The 18,829-nt window shown below is 35.2% G+C and overlaps 4 protein-coding genes across 5 annotated transcripts; 1 reads left to right on the top strand and 3 right to left on the bottom strand.

The window, feature by feature from the left end:
* Positions 1–55: 55 nt before the first annotated feature.
* LOC124437349 (deoxynucleoside triphosphate triphosphohydrolase SAMHD1-like) lies at positions 56–18,536 on the bottom strand. 2 transcript variants are annotated; one of them, XM_046987326.1, is made up of 5 exons: positions 18,432–18,536; positions 4,223–4,416; positions 2,626–2,818; positions 2,192–2,517; positions 56–1,781 (listed from the first exon to the last, which is right to left on the bottom strand). In XM_046987326.1, the coding sequence occupies exons 2-5, from the start codon at positions 4,329–4,331 to the stop codon at positions 859–861; spliced, it is 1,551 nt and encodes a 516-aa protein (XP_046843282.1). In that variant the 5' UTR covers positions 4,332–4,416; positions 18,432–18,536; the 3' UTR covers positions 56–858. The 2 variants fall into 2 exon arrangements, with proteins under 2 accessions (XP_046843282.1, XP_046843281.1); XM_046987325.1 differs by lacking the exon at positions 18,432–18,536 and adding an exon at positions 7,059–7,170.
* Positions 9,750–10,794, top strand: LOC124436037. Its single transcript, XM_046985963.1, has 2 exons — positions 9,750–10,697; positions 10,762–10,794. Exons 1-2 carry the CDS (start codon positions 9,789–9,791, stop codon positions 10,792–10,794), a joined length of 942 nt encoding a protein of 313 aa, XP_046841919.1. The 5' UTR covers positions 9,750–9,788.
* On the bottom strand, positions 11,785–14,827 carry LOC124437354. The gene is made up of 3 exons (XM_046987332.1): positions 14,597–14,827; positions 14,340–14,525; positions 11,785–11,838 (listed from the first exon to the last, which is right to left on the bottom strand). Exons 1-3 carry the CDS (start codon positions 14,710–14,712, stop codon positions 11,832–11,834), a joined length of 309 nt encoding a protein of 102 aa, XP_046843288.1. The 5' UTR covers positions 14,713–14,827; the 3' UTR covers positions 11,785–11,831.
* Positions 12,543–14,329, bottom strand: LOC124437352. The gene is given in 7 exon segments (XM_046987330.1): positions 12,543–12,615; positions 12,690–12,881; positions 12,962–13,110; positions 13,191–13,362; positions 13,467–13,552; positions 13,554–13,900; positions 13,976–14,329. Coding segments are annotated over 7 exon segments (1,326 nt in total). The 5' UTR covers positions 14,324–14,329; the 3' UTR covers positions 12,543–12,583.
* Positions 18,537–18,829: the final 293 nt, after the last annotated feature.

Raw genomic sequence — 18,829 nt, 5'->3', positions numbered from 1 at the left:
TGAAAATTGAACATTTATCATATAGCTATTTTTCAAGCTATTTTTCAAGCATGAATTTGATTGATAATGTGTCAAGCACATACGATTTAGTGAAATTAAAATGACAAATTACAAAATAATTTACGGGAATTATTTTACACAATTCAAACAAAATTCTTTACGAATAAAGTTTTTCTGTACATCGCAGAAAAGGTTGGTGATAAAAACGACACGACGAAAACAACACTAAAATAGTACACACAAAATCAACAGAGTAATTGCATAAACATTTGGTGACACTAGTCATGCCTAGGGATGTTTATGACATCAGCATTTAGTGTCGTCTGTAATCATATCTTCGATAAACAATTATGTACAATGAGATGTAAGACATATTTTGAATGGATTAAATTGGGGTTTGTTGAAGTTGAAAGCTCTCAGCAGAATTTGTACGTTTCCGATACATCGGCTCGTTTTGTTTTTATGTCGATTTTTATCACCTGAGGAATACAGTATAGCAGTGTCTATATCAGCTGCTGTTCAAAATTTTCGACAATTTTCGTCATAATAGATTTATATATGATTATTATTGGCTACCAAATAAAAGCGTCGCCAGGCTACAGTCATTTCGTTGATAAAAGTCGAAACTTTATAAGAGCATATTTAATCATTTTGTTGAATTTGATACAATTTATCCTGATTTGCAAGGTAAAATATGATTAGCAAGGTTTAGCTAACATTTTGCTCGTCATTTTTCTTTTATCCTTCGCTTGGGCTTTGATGTAATACATTACAACTACTAGTGATTATGTAATTAAGAAATCGTAAAGTGCATTTTCAAAAAAGTTAGACATCGAAACACTGATTTTAAATTGTTTTTTATCCTCCAAAAGGTTCTTGAAAATTTTTCTGCCCGGAGCACCATTCCTTAAACAAACGTCTAATCAGTTCTTTTTGATCGGGGTTTCTTGCGTAAACTCTGAAGTATTTGTCCTCGAAATCTCGTGGCAACATTCCACTCACTTGTTCTCTCTTTATTCTTATTACTTCGAGAGACTTATTGAAAAACATCACAGCATCAATTGGATTTTTATTTTTCATTCCAAAATTGATTTTAACGGAAGAAACAAATATATCCTCTTTTTTTAACTCTCCTTTGGAATTTTGAGCTAAATCTTCGGCAATTTTTGTACGAATTTCGTCGTCATTTAATTCTGGTGAACTTGACTTGCCTTTTGATTCTTGCCGACTTTGGCCGCAAAATTTGTAAATTTTGCGGTTTTGTATGCGTTTTATCAAATCTTGCGCTTTTTTGAAAACAGGCGTTTCGTTTCGCAATATGTCATGAAGAATGCTGTCTGTTAGGACGCAGTATTGTCTCATATCTTCATATTCTTCATATTGTACTGCTTTTTCCACAGCATCTGAAATTTTCATGACTTCGTCGACTTTCTTAAACGCTTGAAAGAGCAAGTCTTCTATAGGTGCTAGAGTTTTGTGTTTATAAACTCTATGATGAAGGGACCAACGGGTGTGGAATAACTCGTACAAGTTAAACACCTCTTTGTCACGTACACAGATCTGAAGTTGTTGGTTATCAGGGTTAGACATGATGCGAACATTTTCAAAGTAGCGTCGATGGTCAAAATTACTTTTGACTCCAACATTAGCGCAGTCACGGGCAAAATAATCAAACTTGTCACAGTCGATACCATTTCTTTTGTTCGACACGATTTCATAAAGAAAGCATTTAGGTTGGTTTTTCTTCTTACATATTCTTGTCACATCATTGGGATTTTTACCTAAAAAAAAACATCCGCCATCATTGTTTAAACATGTGCCAGCAAAAAAGCAGCCAGTTAAAAGAAACCTGAAAGCCTTATCAACCGGATGTCAATTTTTGATTATTTCAAAATTATATCAGACAAGAAGTGAGAAATTTGATGGAACAAAATGTCAACTCTATAAGGACAAAATTTTCATTTCATTTTCGTAGAGAAAGTGCTACCATCATTTTGATAGCTACTTCAGAAAATCAACAGACAGCACTGATAGGCTTCAGACATTAAGCTCCAAATGTGCATTTAGAATCAAAGTGTATCAAAATCAAATAATATTTGTGTCTGTAATATTAGGTGTTCCTTTTTTTATACATTTCAAATAAAAAAGCTTTATTGACTATGTTGGTAACGATCCCTGCGTTTGGCAATACCTTTGATAAGTTCCTTGATGAACTCTATGTCTTCCTCTCCAAGTCGAAAATCTTCAAAACTCTGCCTAAGCTTTGAGTTTTCCTTGAGCATGAAATCGAAAAGATCACAAGACAAATCCTCATGCTGCCAGTCAGGTTTTTGCTTTTTGATGTACTCTTCTTCAAAGAAATGAGAGAACGGTCCATGGCCAAGATCATGACAAAGTCCGGCTATTTTAATACACATGCATTCTTTATCTGTGATCTCAATCTCTCCACGATGAAGCTCTTGTAGTTTATCAATCAACTTCCCACACAAATAAGAAGTTCCAAGAGAATGTTCGAACCTGTGATAAATTAAAATTTTAAGGTGAATATTTATGCTGGTTTGAACATCCTCGATTATATCGATTATTAATAAGATCGCATTACATTTTTAGTATCAATAACTATACCTAGTGTGAGTTGCTCCAGGGTAAACATAATCACAGATTCCCAACTGCTTGATATCTTTCAAACGCTGGAATTGTGGCGTGTTGATGATGTCCACCAACAAAGGATGAAGTTTGATGGTGCCATGAATTGGATCATTGAATATCTTATACTCTAACTTCGTTTGGTTGGAAGCAGAATCTCTCTCGACATAAGCTGAAAACATCAAATAAAACAACTTACTTTTTTGACATACCTTCCTTGAAAGAGATAACTTGTGGCTTTTGGCTTTTTCGTTCGACCTATTTGTTAGTGCTCCACGGCTTTATACAAAACATGCTTAAGCCAAAACCTTAATTAATTATTAGATGTTGTGCAATAACATGTTTCTAGAAATGGATTTAGTATTTATCAAAAATCTCCCATAAATTCAAAGGACGCGTGTTCACATGGTGCTCGTTTGACAACATTTTTTTTTGCATTGTCAGCGCCAAATTTATGACTATTTGTCTCACTGAAAGGTCAAAGATGTGGAAAAATGCTGAAAACGTCCGTTTTAAAACTCGAAACATAAATTCAATGACGGCTTTCATGAAGGTTTAAGTAAAATGAATGTCGAAGAAGATTGTATCACTTTGAGTCAGTAGCTAAATAAAGTTATGTAGGTCAGCACACTATGGCTAATGATAAAGGGTATCTATTTGTATTTACTTTTACGTAATTCTTAGTGATGGAAGTACACTGGGATAGGTATTTTTGTTTACCATTTGACAGATGATGACCATGCTTTTTGCCGAGTACTTTTACAGCAACTAATGCACTGCTAAAAATGTTTTTCAGCCAATCAATAGCGCGATATTACTGCAAGCGATGCTTGACTTATGGTAAAAAGCTTATCGGTCGATTATCTTCATGTTTAACAGCCTCGGCATTTAAAATTTTTATCGTTTTTGATTTCAAAATCTTCGTTGTAAGACGATACATGTATGTTTTAAACTTTTTGCATGCTATTAATATAAAGTTTCTAACAAAAACCTTTACTTTCATTGTAAATATGAAGCGATGTAAAGTTTAGCGACAGTTTTTAGCGACGAAGGTCTTTTGGTCTGACTATGGGTTTATTTATTCATGGTGTTTGCCATTACTGTAAGTCACGTGACTGACAACGTGAGCTCTCAATATATACATTTTGAAAGTTATTTAAAAGTGTGAACTTATTATGTTGTTAGAAAGAACCTCAAAAAGTGAGACAAAGTCAAACGAAAACTCATTCCTGAAAAATAATACCGAGAGAGTTATTACACGAGAAAGTTCTTGCATGACGTCTTCACTGAATTAATGCAAGATTCAATTAAGAATTGTTTTACAACGTATTACATAATACTATTAATATTTAATTCAGTAAGGTTACTGTGAGTCCATATAAGTTGAACTGCAAAAAAGAAAGTTTACAAGAACTGTAAGTTAAAATGCAGAACTTTACCTCAAAACACCCATATTCGGTTATATAAAACTTGATTTCATGCAAGTACGTTCGGCATATTGACCAAAGTGTTGCCATCCTGTTATACATTCAGTTCAATGGTTTTAGTATAGAATTATACATATGATATCACCTACTTATGTACGATTCTTTATCAGTCTCTATGATGTTTAGCTGGCCATGAAAATTCTTCACCACCAAGCCTACAAAAGATAGACCTCTTCCTACGACTGTCAACCAAAACATGATGTTCGAAGTGAAATGGATTAGGATTTTTCTCAAATCAATCAAATTCTGGTTCGGGTAATTTCCAGTGTGCGTCACGAATGAACTAAAAAACAATCGTTTTGTCGTATTAATAGCTTGTGTCCATACTTTAGTTGGTGATGTTACTTTGTATGAAAATTTATGTCCACATGCATATGGCTATCGTTTGACAGTAAAATACGGTATTCCCTTTTTGCAAACATATATGAATTGACTTTCGTCATGACAAAAAATCTAAATAGGTCCTGTGACATGATTTTAAGTTATTTTAATGTCTGTATAGCAGCATATTAAAATAATTATGATCATCAATATAGAGAAAAACATGAACTATGCATTCATCGAATCTCTAAAGAAAATTTTTGAAGTTAGAGCCACCGTTGACAAAGCAAATTTTCTGTTTGTTTTACTGTTTTATGCTTTCAACGTAATTTAAAACTTGATACAACGATAAAACAAGATTTTGACAATTTATCAAGCGAGTCTGATATGTAACTTGTTTTGTGATATACTTGTTCAAAAATATGCACGGACGTAAATGCTGATGGTTTTTGGAATGCGTGGCTAAAACACTTTTAGTCTAAGGAACAAACTCGTTTGGCAAGTTAGTGCTTTGAATAATATTTTATATTTTTTTCGGAATTATATACGTGGCAAATTATTACTTAGCTACAAAGTTGATACTTCTTTTCTCTATGTTGACATGTTGAGCAAAATGGTATTTCATGTAGCGTTTTGTATACTTAATGTACACAATCTTATGTCAATATATAAAATTACATCACCCCTTTTTGTCGAGCAAATCAATCCTCTGCTTCCGGTATTTAGATCTCACACACGCCCTTGAATATATGTGTCATAAAAATTGTAAGTTTCGGTAATGTAACACATCAATAATATATAAACGCCGTTCTTGATAATTATGAATGAATCTGAATGAGTACAATGTATTTGTCTTAGAAATTGCAACACGAACTTTCGAAGGTAGCTGTATAAAAGCATAAACAATCAAGTTATTGATCATTCTGAGAAAACATTTATTAATTAATCTAGCTATGTGCGCTCTCCGTAAATAGTAAACAATATCTGATCTAAACGTTTCGAGAAGTGTTACTTGTTTTTATACTGAAAATGACATGTAACACTTGTACTCAAACTTTAGTGATTTAATAGAGTGATTTAGCAAACACGACGTCGACAAATTTTCGCGAGGGACCTGAGTCTAGGACGCCACCACGTAAAGTATTTACGATTTAGCAAACCTTTTGTAGGACTTCATCTAATGATAGTATGAAACAAGTTTCATCTATTTCGGCATTTTTCCTGCTGGATCGTGTTTTCCGATCATTTTAATCTAATTTTTTGATATCAAAAATATATTGCTGTATATTCATTTCAATAAAATTATAAATAAAAGCAAAATCATGTACATACGACTTTGTAACTAAAATTGTTTTGACTCCGTGGAATACCCCGAAATTAGAGCAGACCCCGCGTTGTTTATTTGTTTGCTTTTTCCGCTTTTGGAAAAAAAAGTATTCGCAATTTTTCCTTAAATAAATATATGTAGGCCTATATAATCTTTTAACATGCAAATATCAAGGCTATTTCCTTATTTTTGTCCAAAAATTAAGTTTGTTTCAGCCGTCGTCGATACGACGCCAAATTATATTTTCATGTCGTCGTCGTCAACAGGACTGCCGTCGTAGATTAAACCGGAAGTAAAAGGTTCATGCCACGCCATTTTCACGGCGTCTTTTTATGTAAGTTTCTTTTGTGCGTGAGCATAAAAGAACACATTTATCGCTGAAGTTTTTGGCGTCAGCCGCTAATTAAGGTCGTGTTAAAGATAGCCGCTTCAGTTATTATAGAACTCAATGGTTAAAACCAATTTTAAACAACTGAATTCCTCATTTTCACAATAAATGACTTGAAGAACTTTCCAAAAGGCATTTGTTTACAGCTTCGCTTGCCCAAGTAGAGGGAGCATACTACAAATATCTACGCTCTTCTTGAATGATTTTGAGCAGACTCCCACTGCGTATAATTTTATAAATCTTAAATGCACAAATTGAAAATAACATGAACTGCGGTAGAATTATTAAACTTTCGTAACCTTTCGTCAACATTATAAGTAGTGTACAAAATGCAAGAAGTTCTGATACGAAATTTGTCTTCGGAATTATGTATTTATATACTTTATAATTATTCATCATCCATAAAAACTATTAGTTTCCGCAATTAAAAGTGAACATACAACAAATATTTACGTTATTCTTGAATTACTATGAAAAGAATCTTACTGTTCAATGATTTGATATCCTTCATAAAATAGTTGAAAACATTGTGATTTTAGATGTATTCAGAATATGAGCTTTCATCTATATTTATTACGCCACGTGTAAATTTAAAATGTGATTTAAATAAAGTCATGGCAAAGCAACGTCACCATGAAAATGTGAAGATGTGAAACAAGAGTTAACGCTGACAACATGTATGGAAATATTTATGGAATTAAGTGCAAGGCTCACACTCTCAACTTAAACAAAATCACCTTTTTCTATTGTAACTTAGTTTATTAGTTAGCAACATTTGGCCAGTATTTATAGTGTTTCCCAATATTTGGTAAATATTTTTGTTTTACCTAAGTAAATTTTCATAAAAACACAAGTGCACATCAAGAAAATAAGAAACAATTTCTCTCACCTACGTCCTATCCTTTTGGTCTGTACGCTTAGGAATTGGTGGGACTTGAAATTCTTTACTAAGCACAGGCTTCTTTTACATCTCACTATGTAACGGAAATGTTAAAAAGCAAAGAAAACAGGAACTTGTTATACTCTATCATCGGAAAATTCCACGCGTTTGGGCAACGCCAAGTCCAAAAACCAATAAAATACTTGCTTTTACGGTTTCTCGCGCGTGAGTCACGAAATAATGCAAAACGTGTTATGTAACTACTGCGTCACACAAATAATAGTATTGCATATGGTAATTTCAAAACTAATGTGGTCTATATTCTTGTGTAATTTCAATTGTACTGTTATATTAAACTATGCAAATAATTAGCGATTTATTAACTCTGCGTATAATAAATACTTAAGCAATGACGATACAGTGAACAACACTATCATTAAAGTTGTGACAGGACTTTCAAAATTTAACAATACATGTAGATATAGAAATAATTCATCATATGAACATATCGTGATTCACTATAATTAAATCATAGTATTATGTAAAATTACATATTGTATACTGTCAAATTCTTTTGTAATTATTTACATAAGATATTGTTATGAATATTGTCCGCTCCATATTAATCGCTAATACTGTCACAGTATAGGAATATACAGTAGGGCCACTTCGCTGTGCAACTGGCTGCTGGTATATTTCATTCGTTTACATGCTGCCGTTTGCCATATCGTCAGTCCTATTAGTCTCACAATGCAATTTACTGGCAGCCAATAAGTTAATCACATGTGTAATAAGGTATACGTGGCACGTAAAAATTAAATGGACTGGCCGTACTGTATGTTCTCTATACTCTGACACTGTCGATGAATGTTCGTTCATGCCACTTCCCCTCAAGAAATCTATTTTTGTCACACGCTCTTTTCATCTGTAGATTAAAGTGGATGGTTTGATGGCGTTAAGGTTTTGTGCTAGAGCCTTCTTTGTAAATTTCTTATCGGCAACGTAAAGCAATGAAGTCAACATGAACGTTTTTCTCTCAGCAGCCGTTCTAATTATCAAAACTGTTGCATAGAAACGTATTGTGGTCAAAGTCAATGAAGCTTTGAGTATATTCATTGTTTATATAGTTAGTAAATATTCAATTTATTTTATGATATATGCAGCTTAAAAAGCTAATGTTTAAAGCTGAAAATTCTTAAGGTTTACCACCTTACTTTCTTTCTTTGTTTCAGTAGCGGATATAGGGGTAGTCACAGCGAGCAGCAGCGAGCATAATAAATTAAAGCTGCTTAATTTTAAATTCAAAGAACGCAGATTATGTCTTTTTTCAAAATTTTAAGTACAAAGAGCAAATACTGTTTTCTATGAGTCATTATCATGGTAAAGGTTTTTCCAACAGTTAAAAATAATAAGTGATGACGTTTAATGCCCTTATCAACTGGCAAATTCCCTAGAAGTGTACCTCCCCCGCAAATACACTTTCAAAATAAATCAGTCGGCACCCTTATTTTATGAATTTAGACCTTCCAAGGTTTAACGTTCTATATACGCCACTGATCATAACCTCTTGCTTAGTTTCAAGGTCTGCTTCAGGTTATTTAAACACTATGACGCTATAGCACATACAACATAATATATTTGAAAATTGGTAACCCAGGCATGCTATGATAATGATAAGGATTCTCTGGATTTGTTTTAAATTTTTATTAAGCTTTCAACTCGGTGCTTCGAGCCTTCGTTAGAATGTGCGAATATATCATTTACAAAGATTTTGTAGGCGTTTGGAGCGTCTGATTGGTTGGTTAGTTGTTGAGTTGATATTATTGGATGGCATAAGATGTGTTGTCATGGTTTCGGGTGTATGGACACCATATATCTTAATTAAATATTAAACGTGCAGTGGCAGGTAGCCTACCTTAAAACGAAAATTACTGTTTATATGGAAAATTGAATAAATAAATCTGCTGCCATATATCAATGTAGATCTAAGAAAGTCGTATTTGTTATTCAATGCACTGAATTTCTATGCAAATTTCTATTTCAATGCAAAGATCAATGCACTGAATTTCTGTATTTGTTATTCAACTGTGTCTGGTGTATATGTAAATCTTTCAATCGAAACTCGACGTGATCGGTTGAGGTCCCTTTATGATTAGTAATAACAATGTATTAATAAAGGCGGCATTCAGAGTTCTTTGTTTCAGTAGCGAGCGATGAGATCTCAACGATCCAATCATCATTTTTTTTGTTATCTGCATTGAAAGGTTTCAAAAAAGTTATTTTGAATACGTCACTGATAAGGTAACCTACACCTTCGAAAAGAATATCGTTGAATTACTTAATTGTCAGCTTTTAACCTATATAGATAGAACGAAGTGTCGATGAACACTATTTTTTTATTGTGTCTATGTTTTAGTAAAATGAATTATAGCTGTTAATTTTAAATTAAAAGTACCTCCTTTACAATGTTATTGGTGATAAATTTCCAATTAGTAAAATCTAACCTATCAATACACATTTGTTTTTTTTCTGATCGCCAAATTTCCAATGATGTTAAAAATGGTAGAAATGCCACATAGCAACGAATTCATGAAACATTTCTTCAGTCAAGATTATCTTTTACAAAATTTAGTCTTTTTGCAGAACTTTCTTTACAACTTTGGAGATTTATGTTCTTATTTACGTTAGCTAAAAAAGAGCCGCCCTGAATTTAAAGCACTAAATAACTTCGCATCAGAAATGAACCTTCAACAACTCATTAAATCGCCTACAAGGATCACCGCCACTACAGAAACAGCACCAGACGTTATTCTTGTCTCCTCGACCTCTCTCGTGCGTAAAAGCGGCATCATAAATCTTTCAATCAGTGACCACATGGCTGTGTTCGTCGAACTCAAAGTGAAAGCCCCAATTCCTCCTCCATACTATATATCAGTACGTACTTATAAAAAATATAGCCCGACTATGTTTTCTGGTGATCTGGCAGCAAACTCCACCCGCTTATTGTCCATATTTGACACTACAGATGTGAATGCTCAACTCAATATCTTCAACGACGTATTGCAATCAACCCTAGACTCCCATGCACCCGTAAAAACAATTAGGGTACGCAATCGCCCTTGTCCTTTCGTTACCAGATATATTAAACAACTCATGGATAACAGAAACAGCCTCCATCGTCGATTTCTCCAGACGCGTGACGCGCTGGATTGGGAAAAATATAAAGCCTCACGAAACACCGTCAAACGGGTTCTTACTGAAGCAGAGAGAAGTTACACCTTCCAAGAGGTACAAGAAAATAAGAATAACCCACGTTCCCTCTGGAAAATTATAAATCGTACAATACCATCTAAAGGAAAAGAAAGACATGTCTACGCTAAAGACCCCAAAACTGTAGCTGATGAATTCAACGCATTTTTCTTTAAGGTGGGTAGAAATGCCTCCGACGCCGTAGCTCAACTGGCTGAAGAAATCAATATCATCCACCAAGAGCCCCTTTTTGAGCCTGCTCCATCACCTCAATGTGACCTATTTAATTTCCGGTCGGTGTCAGTTGAAGAAGTGCGTCGCATTATTTCAGCAATGCATACAAACGAGTCCCCCGGCCCAGACAAGGTTGAAGCTCGAATATTTAAGGACAGCTTATCCGTGATTCTAGGTCCACTCACAGAAATAATAAATTGTTCCTTTGCGACCTCCACATTCCCCGAAGCTTGGAAGGCAGCCGAAGTTATCCCTCTCTTAAAGTGGTTATATCACGAATTTTAGCCCCCCTTTTTTATGAGCTTAATTGAAAATTTGGATTATTTGAAGAACTATGACATGTCGCTGGACTTAAACAGATAAATATAAGTTCCTTAAATTTGCCTCCAAAGTCGGGTACTTTTTGCGAATTTTTTACGACGCCATATTGATACTTGTGACGTAGATAGTTGAACACGTCTGTTTCCGTCAATATAATATTATATTATAGGAGGTGATTTTGTTGTCGTTTTTCTTGTGTTAAAAACAAATAATGGCAGTATTTTCAATAAAATATTAAAAAACAAGTTGTCCGGAAAGTATGGCCTCAAATCAGTGCTCAGATAATTCGAATTCGATGTCTGAATGCGTATCTGATTCGAGCTCGGAATCCGTGGGTTATGTCGAGCATTTAAACGACTTCGCATATGACGATGAACCGCTCGCAGGAGATGGTGATGAAGTGCATACTCCAGATGATCCCGATGGAATTCTCCTGCGACCTTAGAACAACGAAGTGATGGCGTAATTCCACTCGGTGAATGGTAAGTTGTTGTTTTCTCCTGTTTGTAATATACATAAAGTTACTTTATAAACCACAATGCTCCCACGTTTCAGGTGTAATTGTCAATGCTGTCATACCGATTTGTTAGAAGGCGCATTAGAGTACAGATGCTGTAAGGAAATAGGACCAGCTTTGCAGAAAATGACATTCGATGGCAGCATTGAGAAAATATCATGCATAACACAGCATGCCAAATTTGGGCCTTTAGTTCATGAGGCTGTCCTTGAAAACGTCGGGCCACTATTGAGAGATAGGAATGGACGTGCTTATCGCCGCCAAGCATCACAATCATTAAATATGTAAGATTGTAAATTGTATGAGAAAGAATGTTATCATCAACATTGTTTCATCAACAATAATTAGTCCAACCTTTTTATTTACTTCAGGTACTTGAGAGCTGTGGCATACAGATGGTTGATGCGATGGTTTTGTGGGTCTATGGGATGGGAGAATACTCGGCCTTTACCTGCTTGTGTTTACCACTTTATTCGGAAAGCATATCCAAGTGGTAACACAACAGGTTACATACCATCAGAGGGGCGATGATGGAAAGGTCTTTTAACTTGTGCACTGTAGAGACTGTTGGCCTTCTTTGCTGAGTTTAGAATGGTCAGGAAATATGCCTAGATGAAAACCAAATAGGAGATACATGGATGCACTATATGGTAAAGAAAATCTTTTCTTCAATGTCAGTCTGGGAAAAAAAAAAGAAAAATTATATGGAATTAAATCATAGCATAAATGTAAAAATGGAAAATAGCAAGCCACATGAACTTATCTTATAAGGTCTTCGCACTTGAGTGCACTGCACCCGCAAAGGGCATGTTGAGCATTAAACTACAATAAAAAAAATTATTCATAAAAATTAATTAGTTGCACAATCGAGTGAGATAGTCATCTTCAATCTGACAAGTATACATACCATTCAATGTTATATTAATACTGTAATCATCAGGAAAGGTGTGTATATCAGTGCCCAGATAGGGAGGCTAGAGGGTACTATCACTTGCCTAAGGTGAACCCTCAGGCTGGTGGTGGGAAGGAGGTGCCTTACTTCTCCATTCCAGACAGGCTCCAAGCAATGTCTGACCACTGCCCTATCATCTACCAATTTCAATTTATTCTTTTTCAGTGGAGCATTGACCTCGAGGATGTCCTTTCATTGGAGCTTTGCATTTAGTACATTTGAGTACTTTTATTCCCAGCGCTATTTAATATTTGATCCGCATCATCTGTTAGGTCTTGTAACTGCTGTCTTTGCTGTTCCACTAAGGAAAAATGCAGATCATTACATCCTAAAATAATTGTAAACAATACCATTATCCCATACTTACAGCACGGATAAAGTGCATGACTGACATGCTTGTTCCTTGCAACATATTTTTTTATTGCCTCAGCCTTGGATCGTTTGGTGGGAAACTGGCTGCACAAAGGTTCGGGTGCTTTTCCTCTATATCTTTCCATTATAGTTGAAAGTTCTTGTTTATTAGACATGAAAAGAACATTCTTTACTTGTTCAACATATTCTACAAATTGATATGAAAAATAATTTCTTACTGATGCTTCAATTCTCATATTCTACAAAACATTCTAAAAATTAGCATACCATAAGATGGCTTCACAGACACTTCCCGCAATACTTCCTCACCCAACTTATACTTAGGGAAATTTATGTTATACACCACTTGTCCATCCTTTGATTTTTTCGACTCACGATGAACATTTTCATTGAAATGAAGTATGGCAATAACATGTCTATCAAGAAAAAATTAAGAAAATAAAAAAAAATACCGCAGCAGATGAGAAAATATATTTCAAGGCATTAAAATGCTGACCTGCAAAATGTTCCAAGCCATGAAAAATGAGTCATTTTTGGATGCCAATGGTTCATGGTGGAATGAAAGGCTTCAAGACAACTAGTCTGGCCATCTGGTGAAAGTTTGCCGATGTCTTTCAAAATGCTTGGCTTGAGTAGGATAGAGCATATCTTATCATATGCAATAGTTCCTAAAAGGTTGTGAAATTGTGTTTCATGTATAGAGTTGTGACTATAGTATGACATACAACCTTGTACTATTCTATTTCCACATTAGCTGAGTATTTTAAGTTACCTATTGGTATCCATTTCCGCTCTGGGATCTGACCATGAGCACACGATGGGAATAATGCATCAGGGTGGTTATCATGCTTGTTAGCCATGTCTTGCAGTAGATTTCCATTTAGCAATGATAAGCTCTTCAAAGCCAAGTATAGTAGTTTGAGCACTCCAATACAAATGTCGGCGAATACCACCCAACCATTCATTGATTATTTCACACCCTTTCTCTTTGCCTGCCATCTTAAGTTGTTTAGCAATACTTTTATTTACATGCCAGATATCATTAAAGTGCTTTGTTTCTTTTTTTTCGTTTCGGATCCACTTTGCAATCCCTTTGTGCCTGTCACTGATGAAAACATCCATGGTAAGCCCAGATTTCTCAAGAAACTGAAAAGATCTTTTTGCTCCCTCCAGTTCCATGGCATTACTGCTACCAACTTCATTGGCCTGTTTGAAAATAAAATGCTTCCATCATTGAAAGTAAAAACACTATAAACAATGATTTTCATCATTCGATAATACCTGAAGCAATTCAAAATGAACCAGCTTTGATGTTGTGTTGCTCCAAATTGTGTAAACTCCATATTTCGCACTGTGCCCCATAGAATCAAAGCGTCCATCTCCTGACCATGTCTGGAAATCTGCATCACTTTTTTTCACATCTTCAATTAACTTTAACTGATAGCTTTCCCAATGCTTCAGAATAGCTGGAAACAAGAAGGTGCGTTGATGCACATGATAAGTGGACACACTATTTGCTGAGAGATTCATGTGCTTGAACATCAGCATGGCCTGACTTATACTGACACCAGACATCAATATACCAAAACTAGTCATAATGTTTCCAGCTGGATATCTTCCTAAAACCATAGGTTGGCTTCTCCACATAAAGTTCTTTTCAACACATTTACCACAATTTTGCTCTACAATGGCCATCGAACCAATGTTTTTAATGTGTACTTTTGGATTTTCAGCCTTGCAGTTAAAGCAAAATTTTTCAAACAACTCAACCAATGAGATGTAAAATACCATGAACATAGGTTGTTCATGCGAGCTTGCTCCTTCATCAATTCTGTAACACGATTAAGAAAATTCATTATTATGAAATACAACAGAGCTCTAATTCTTTATATGATAAAATACCTGACTGTATTACTTGTGGTATCTTCATCTAAATCTTCACTCTGACTAGACTCTTCGAAAGAGGAGTAGTCCATGTATGATTCTTCTTCGAAAAGTTCTTCAGCACTCCCCTGCATTTCATCGTCTATATCAATGCTGGTAACCACGGATGTATTACGATTTTCCCTGATTTCGCGTCGATATTCATTTTGCAACTTCTGGGCCTTTTTCTTCAAAGATGCTTTTGTCTTTTTATACCAGCTTAAAGTCTTTTGTAAAGATGTAAGTTTTTTCTTAAGACGATGGCACGATTTATATGGAGACTGGGATTCATCAATATCTTCACCAACTGCATGTAGTTCTTCTTCAAATGGTGAGTCGTTTGCTTCCCCCAGTGCATGCTTCAACATGCTCAGCTCCATCACTAGTAGATGGTACTTCCTCATCGAGAGAACATGTTTCCTTCAGCGATGGCTTATTGAGAGTATGTCGAATAATCTACAAAACATATATCGAATTTACATATGACAAAAGAAAAATTAACATAAACAAGCGTTAACTTACTTGTCTGCGCTTTCGATCGGTTATTTCGTCCTGTAATGGTTCAGGAATCCCAGCCACGTCAATGGTTGGGATAGCATCTTTCTTCAACCTTCTCTTGAGCTTGACTTGCACGCTCAAATTAAGGTCAAAACAAGAATCTTCAAAATGCGCAGAACACCGACAAGAGGTAGAGGAAGCCTCAAAACCCGGTCTATATTTACGCACAAAATTTACCCATTTTCTATGTCTTTGCGGCTCTGTTTCTTTTTTAGGAAACAGATGCATCGACATTCCTTCTGTTTTTGAATCATTGGCGCAACTAATTTGATTAGGTCCGCCAGCAACACAGCGTTTTCCTCCGCGTTTCTTATTAAGATTACTAGTAGAATACGCCATGTTGATATATGTGTTCAACTATCTACGTCACAACTCATTAGCATACCGATCAAAAAATTCGCAAAAAAAATGCTGAAAATCGTGACTTTGAACGTCCGTAAAATCACTTTCACCAATCCAATTTCAATTATAATTGCAGATTTAAAATCACTGAAATAAGGTCTTTCAATTTAGCTAATAAAAAAGGGGGGCTAAAATTCGTGATATAACCACTTTAAAGGAAGGTGATCACAATGTGGCATCCAACAGCCGCCCATTATCACTCCTCCCAGTTGCATCAAAGGTGTGCGAACGGATCGTCTTAAATCAAGTCTCTGGTTACCTTTCAGAGCACAACCGCTTAACCCACCATCAGAATGGAAACAAGAAATTACATTCCACCGAAACTCTTAACATCTACATCACAGATAACATACTCGAAGCTATGGACAAGAAAAAGATTACAGCTCTGATTTTGTTAGATCTCTCAAAAGCATTTGATAGTATAAACCACCAACGATTATTAAAGAAATTAACATCCGTTGGCGCATCACCTGCCACAGTCAGGTGGTTTGAGAGCTATCTATCGCACCGCACCCAAACTCTTCGCATTGGTTCTACCTTGTCTGACCCGCTAACCATCAGTCACGGAGTCCCCCAAGGAGCCATCCTTTCACCATTACTGTTTTGCATCTATACTAACGACCTGCCAAACACGTCTTTAACTTGCGAAATCGAATCCTATGTAGACGACTCGAAAATTCTCAGATCTTTCCACATTCCAGAGTCCGAAACAGCAATGCTGGAATTAGAGGAAGATCTCCAGAGAGTCGCAATTTGGTGCTGCGAAAACCACCTCCTTATCAATCCAGAAAAAACGAAATTTCTTTTGCTTGGCACGCGACAACTTATAAACAGATTGCCGGCGCAGCCATCCCTGTCCTTCCTGGGTAGAATCCTGACTCCTGAGAGCTCAGCTAAAGATTTAGGTTTGACGTTGGATTCTCATCTATCGTATGATGATCACATCTCTAAGGTAGCGTCTTCATGTCTGTCCAAGTTAATGCAAATAAACCGTGTAAGACAAAGTTTTGACCAAACAACACTTCTAAAAATCATGTCTGCCTTAGTTTTTAGCAAAATGTTTTATTGCTAGTCCGTGTGGTCGAATACCACCAACAAAAATATAACAAAACTTCAACTGCTGCAGAACTTTGCCTGTAAAATCGTTACGGGCACCAGAAAATATGACCATGTTTCGCCACTCTTGCGCCAATTAAACTGGAAGCCTGTTCAACAGTGTCTAGACTATCGAGACTTAGTCTTGACATACAAGTGCGTAAATAACCTTGCCCCCGAATATCTCTGCAAAAAGTTCCATAAGAGTCCTCACGATCGGGCCACCCGTAATAGAGACCTATTTCAAATTCCGAGGTTCAGAACATCAACGGGCCAACGCACATTTTCATATAGGGCAGTCAAATTGTGGAACAATTTAGACAAAGATGTGAAAAATTCCAAGTCTCTTGATTCATTTAAGAAAGCTTTAAAAGATCTTTTGTAGTTCCATCTTGTAATGTTACTTTTATCTTTAAAATCGTTTTAATAATAGTCTTTTTTACAAACATTTATAAGTCAAATATGTATATGTATTCAATTTTGTAAATAGCTACTGAAAAGCCCTATAGGGAGTACCTATTGTTAGTCATTAAAGTTCATTAAAGTTCATTAAAGCTATGTTGATTTTAAGAACTATGTAGTCTTGCAATGGCTAAAGTTCATAAAAAACTTGCAAATTTTTAAATCTTTTAGTGCGGGTTAATTCGGAAGCCGAAAGTTTTGCATTCAACCGACGTTTTAAAAACATAAAATAACGCAGACTTAATGAGTTCAGTAATAGTTGCTAACTTGAAGAATATTTTTCTGTTGTCGGCATTTTCTTCCAATAAAAGTTAGTACATCTGATGAAATTATGGATTTATATCCATGACAACTTCGTGTGCACACATTTTCAAGTAAATTTCTTTTGTGTGTGAGAATGGAAGAACAAATTTATCGCGGAAGTTTTTCTCCTAGCAGCTGTTCCGATTTCAAATACTTTTCTACTAGTTTATTTAACGTAGCGTCAACAAACCTTCTTTTGTAGCTGGTGAACAAGGTTTTTGCGTTGCAAGGCGGTGTTATCAAGTTAATCTTTTCGAGAAAACACTTGATACAAGTGCCTTATTTGTAATGTACATATACAGGTGGCAGTCTCGTATTGGACCGACGTTACCTGCTGTCTTCCCAACATAAAGGAGAACTAATATCATGAGTTCAACAGTACTTGAAAAAAATTATTTTCTTTCGTATGCATTTTCTTCCAATAAAAATAAATACATTTAACGAATTTATCGGTGTTCGTTCATATCAACTACAATTTTTTTGTTCTCCATATTTTTGTCTGTGATCATAAACTACGAAAAGGATTACGAAATTTTTCTTTGTAGCAGCTGTTCCAGTTTCAAAACATTTTTTTCGTATTTTAAAAACTTAAAATTTATTTTGAATGAACGATGGGAATGAAGGTTTCTGATTGCAATGCAACAACTTAAAATAGAATTCAGAAGACGAAGGTTTCTATAATATTTATTTTGTTATGTCTCAAGTAAAAATGTGAATAAAACAATGGCATGATAAAGTATTCTCAATAAAAGTGCGTCGCGACAAGAAGCGAGAGTTGGCGCTTACAAAATCAAATGAAATATTTAGGCTGTGTTCAAAACAAGACAAGTTCCTGTCAGAATTTTTCACTGAAAGATCTTTTGCCTGTTTTATCGTTTATTGCATTTTGCTTTCATTTTGTTTCTTTGCGGCAATAAATCCTTTAATCTGGTAAATGCTAAATGCTCATCACGACACTTTCATTATATATAGAATAAGAAATAATCTCACCCACCTTTGACTTAACTATGTCTTATCGTTTTTATATAAAGATCACTGACGTTTATATTTCTTAACCAAACACAAGCTCCGTATAATCTTCTCTCTGCGACCAAAACGATTGAAAGATAACAAACAGACTCACCCTTTTTTTTTGCCTGGTAGAGATCACGTGCATAGGCAACGCCAATCTGTTAACCAATAAAATACTTGCTGGGGTGAATCTTCACGCATGCGCTATAAAAACAATGAAATGTATCAAAATGGAACTGTACTTTCCAATAATCGATTTAACATTTGTATTGTTTCAAAAGATATAGTGCCGAGATTCTGTTGCATATGTCTAAAGTTTTTCATTACAAAGTTTGTTAAGGTAGCTGTAAAAGAAATATAAATTAAACACAACAAGTTCAA

The sequence above is a fragment of the Xenia sp. Carnegie-2017 genome, unplaced genomic scaffold (genome assembly GCF_021976095.1).
Source record: "Xenia sp. Carnegie-2017 unplaced genomic scaffold, XeniaSp_v1 HiC_scaffold_16, whole genome shotgun sequence".
NCBI lineage: Eukaryota > Metazoa > Cnidaria > Anthozoa > Malacalcyonacea > Xeniidae > Xenia > Xenia sp. Carnegie-2017.
The sequence above is the reverse complement of the archived record's forward strand: the minus strand, read 5'-3'. Positions and strand labels throughout refer to the sequence as shown.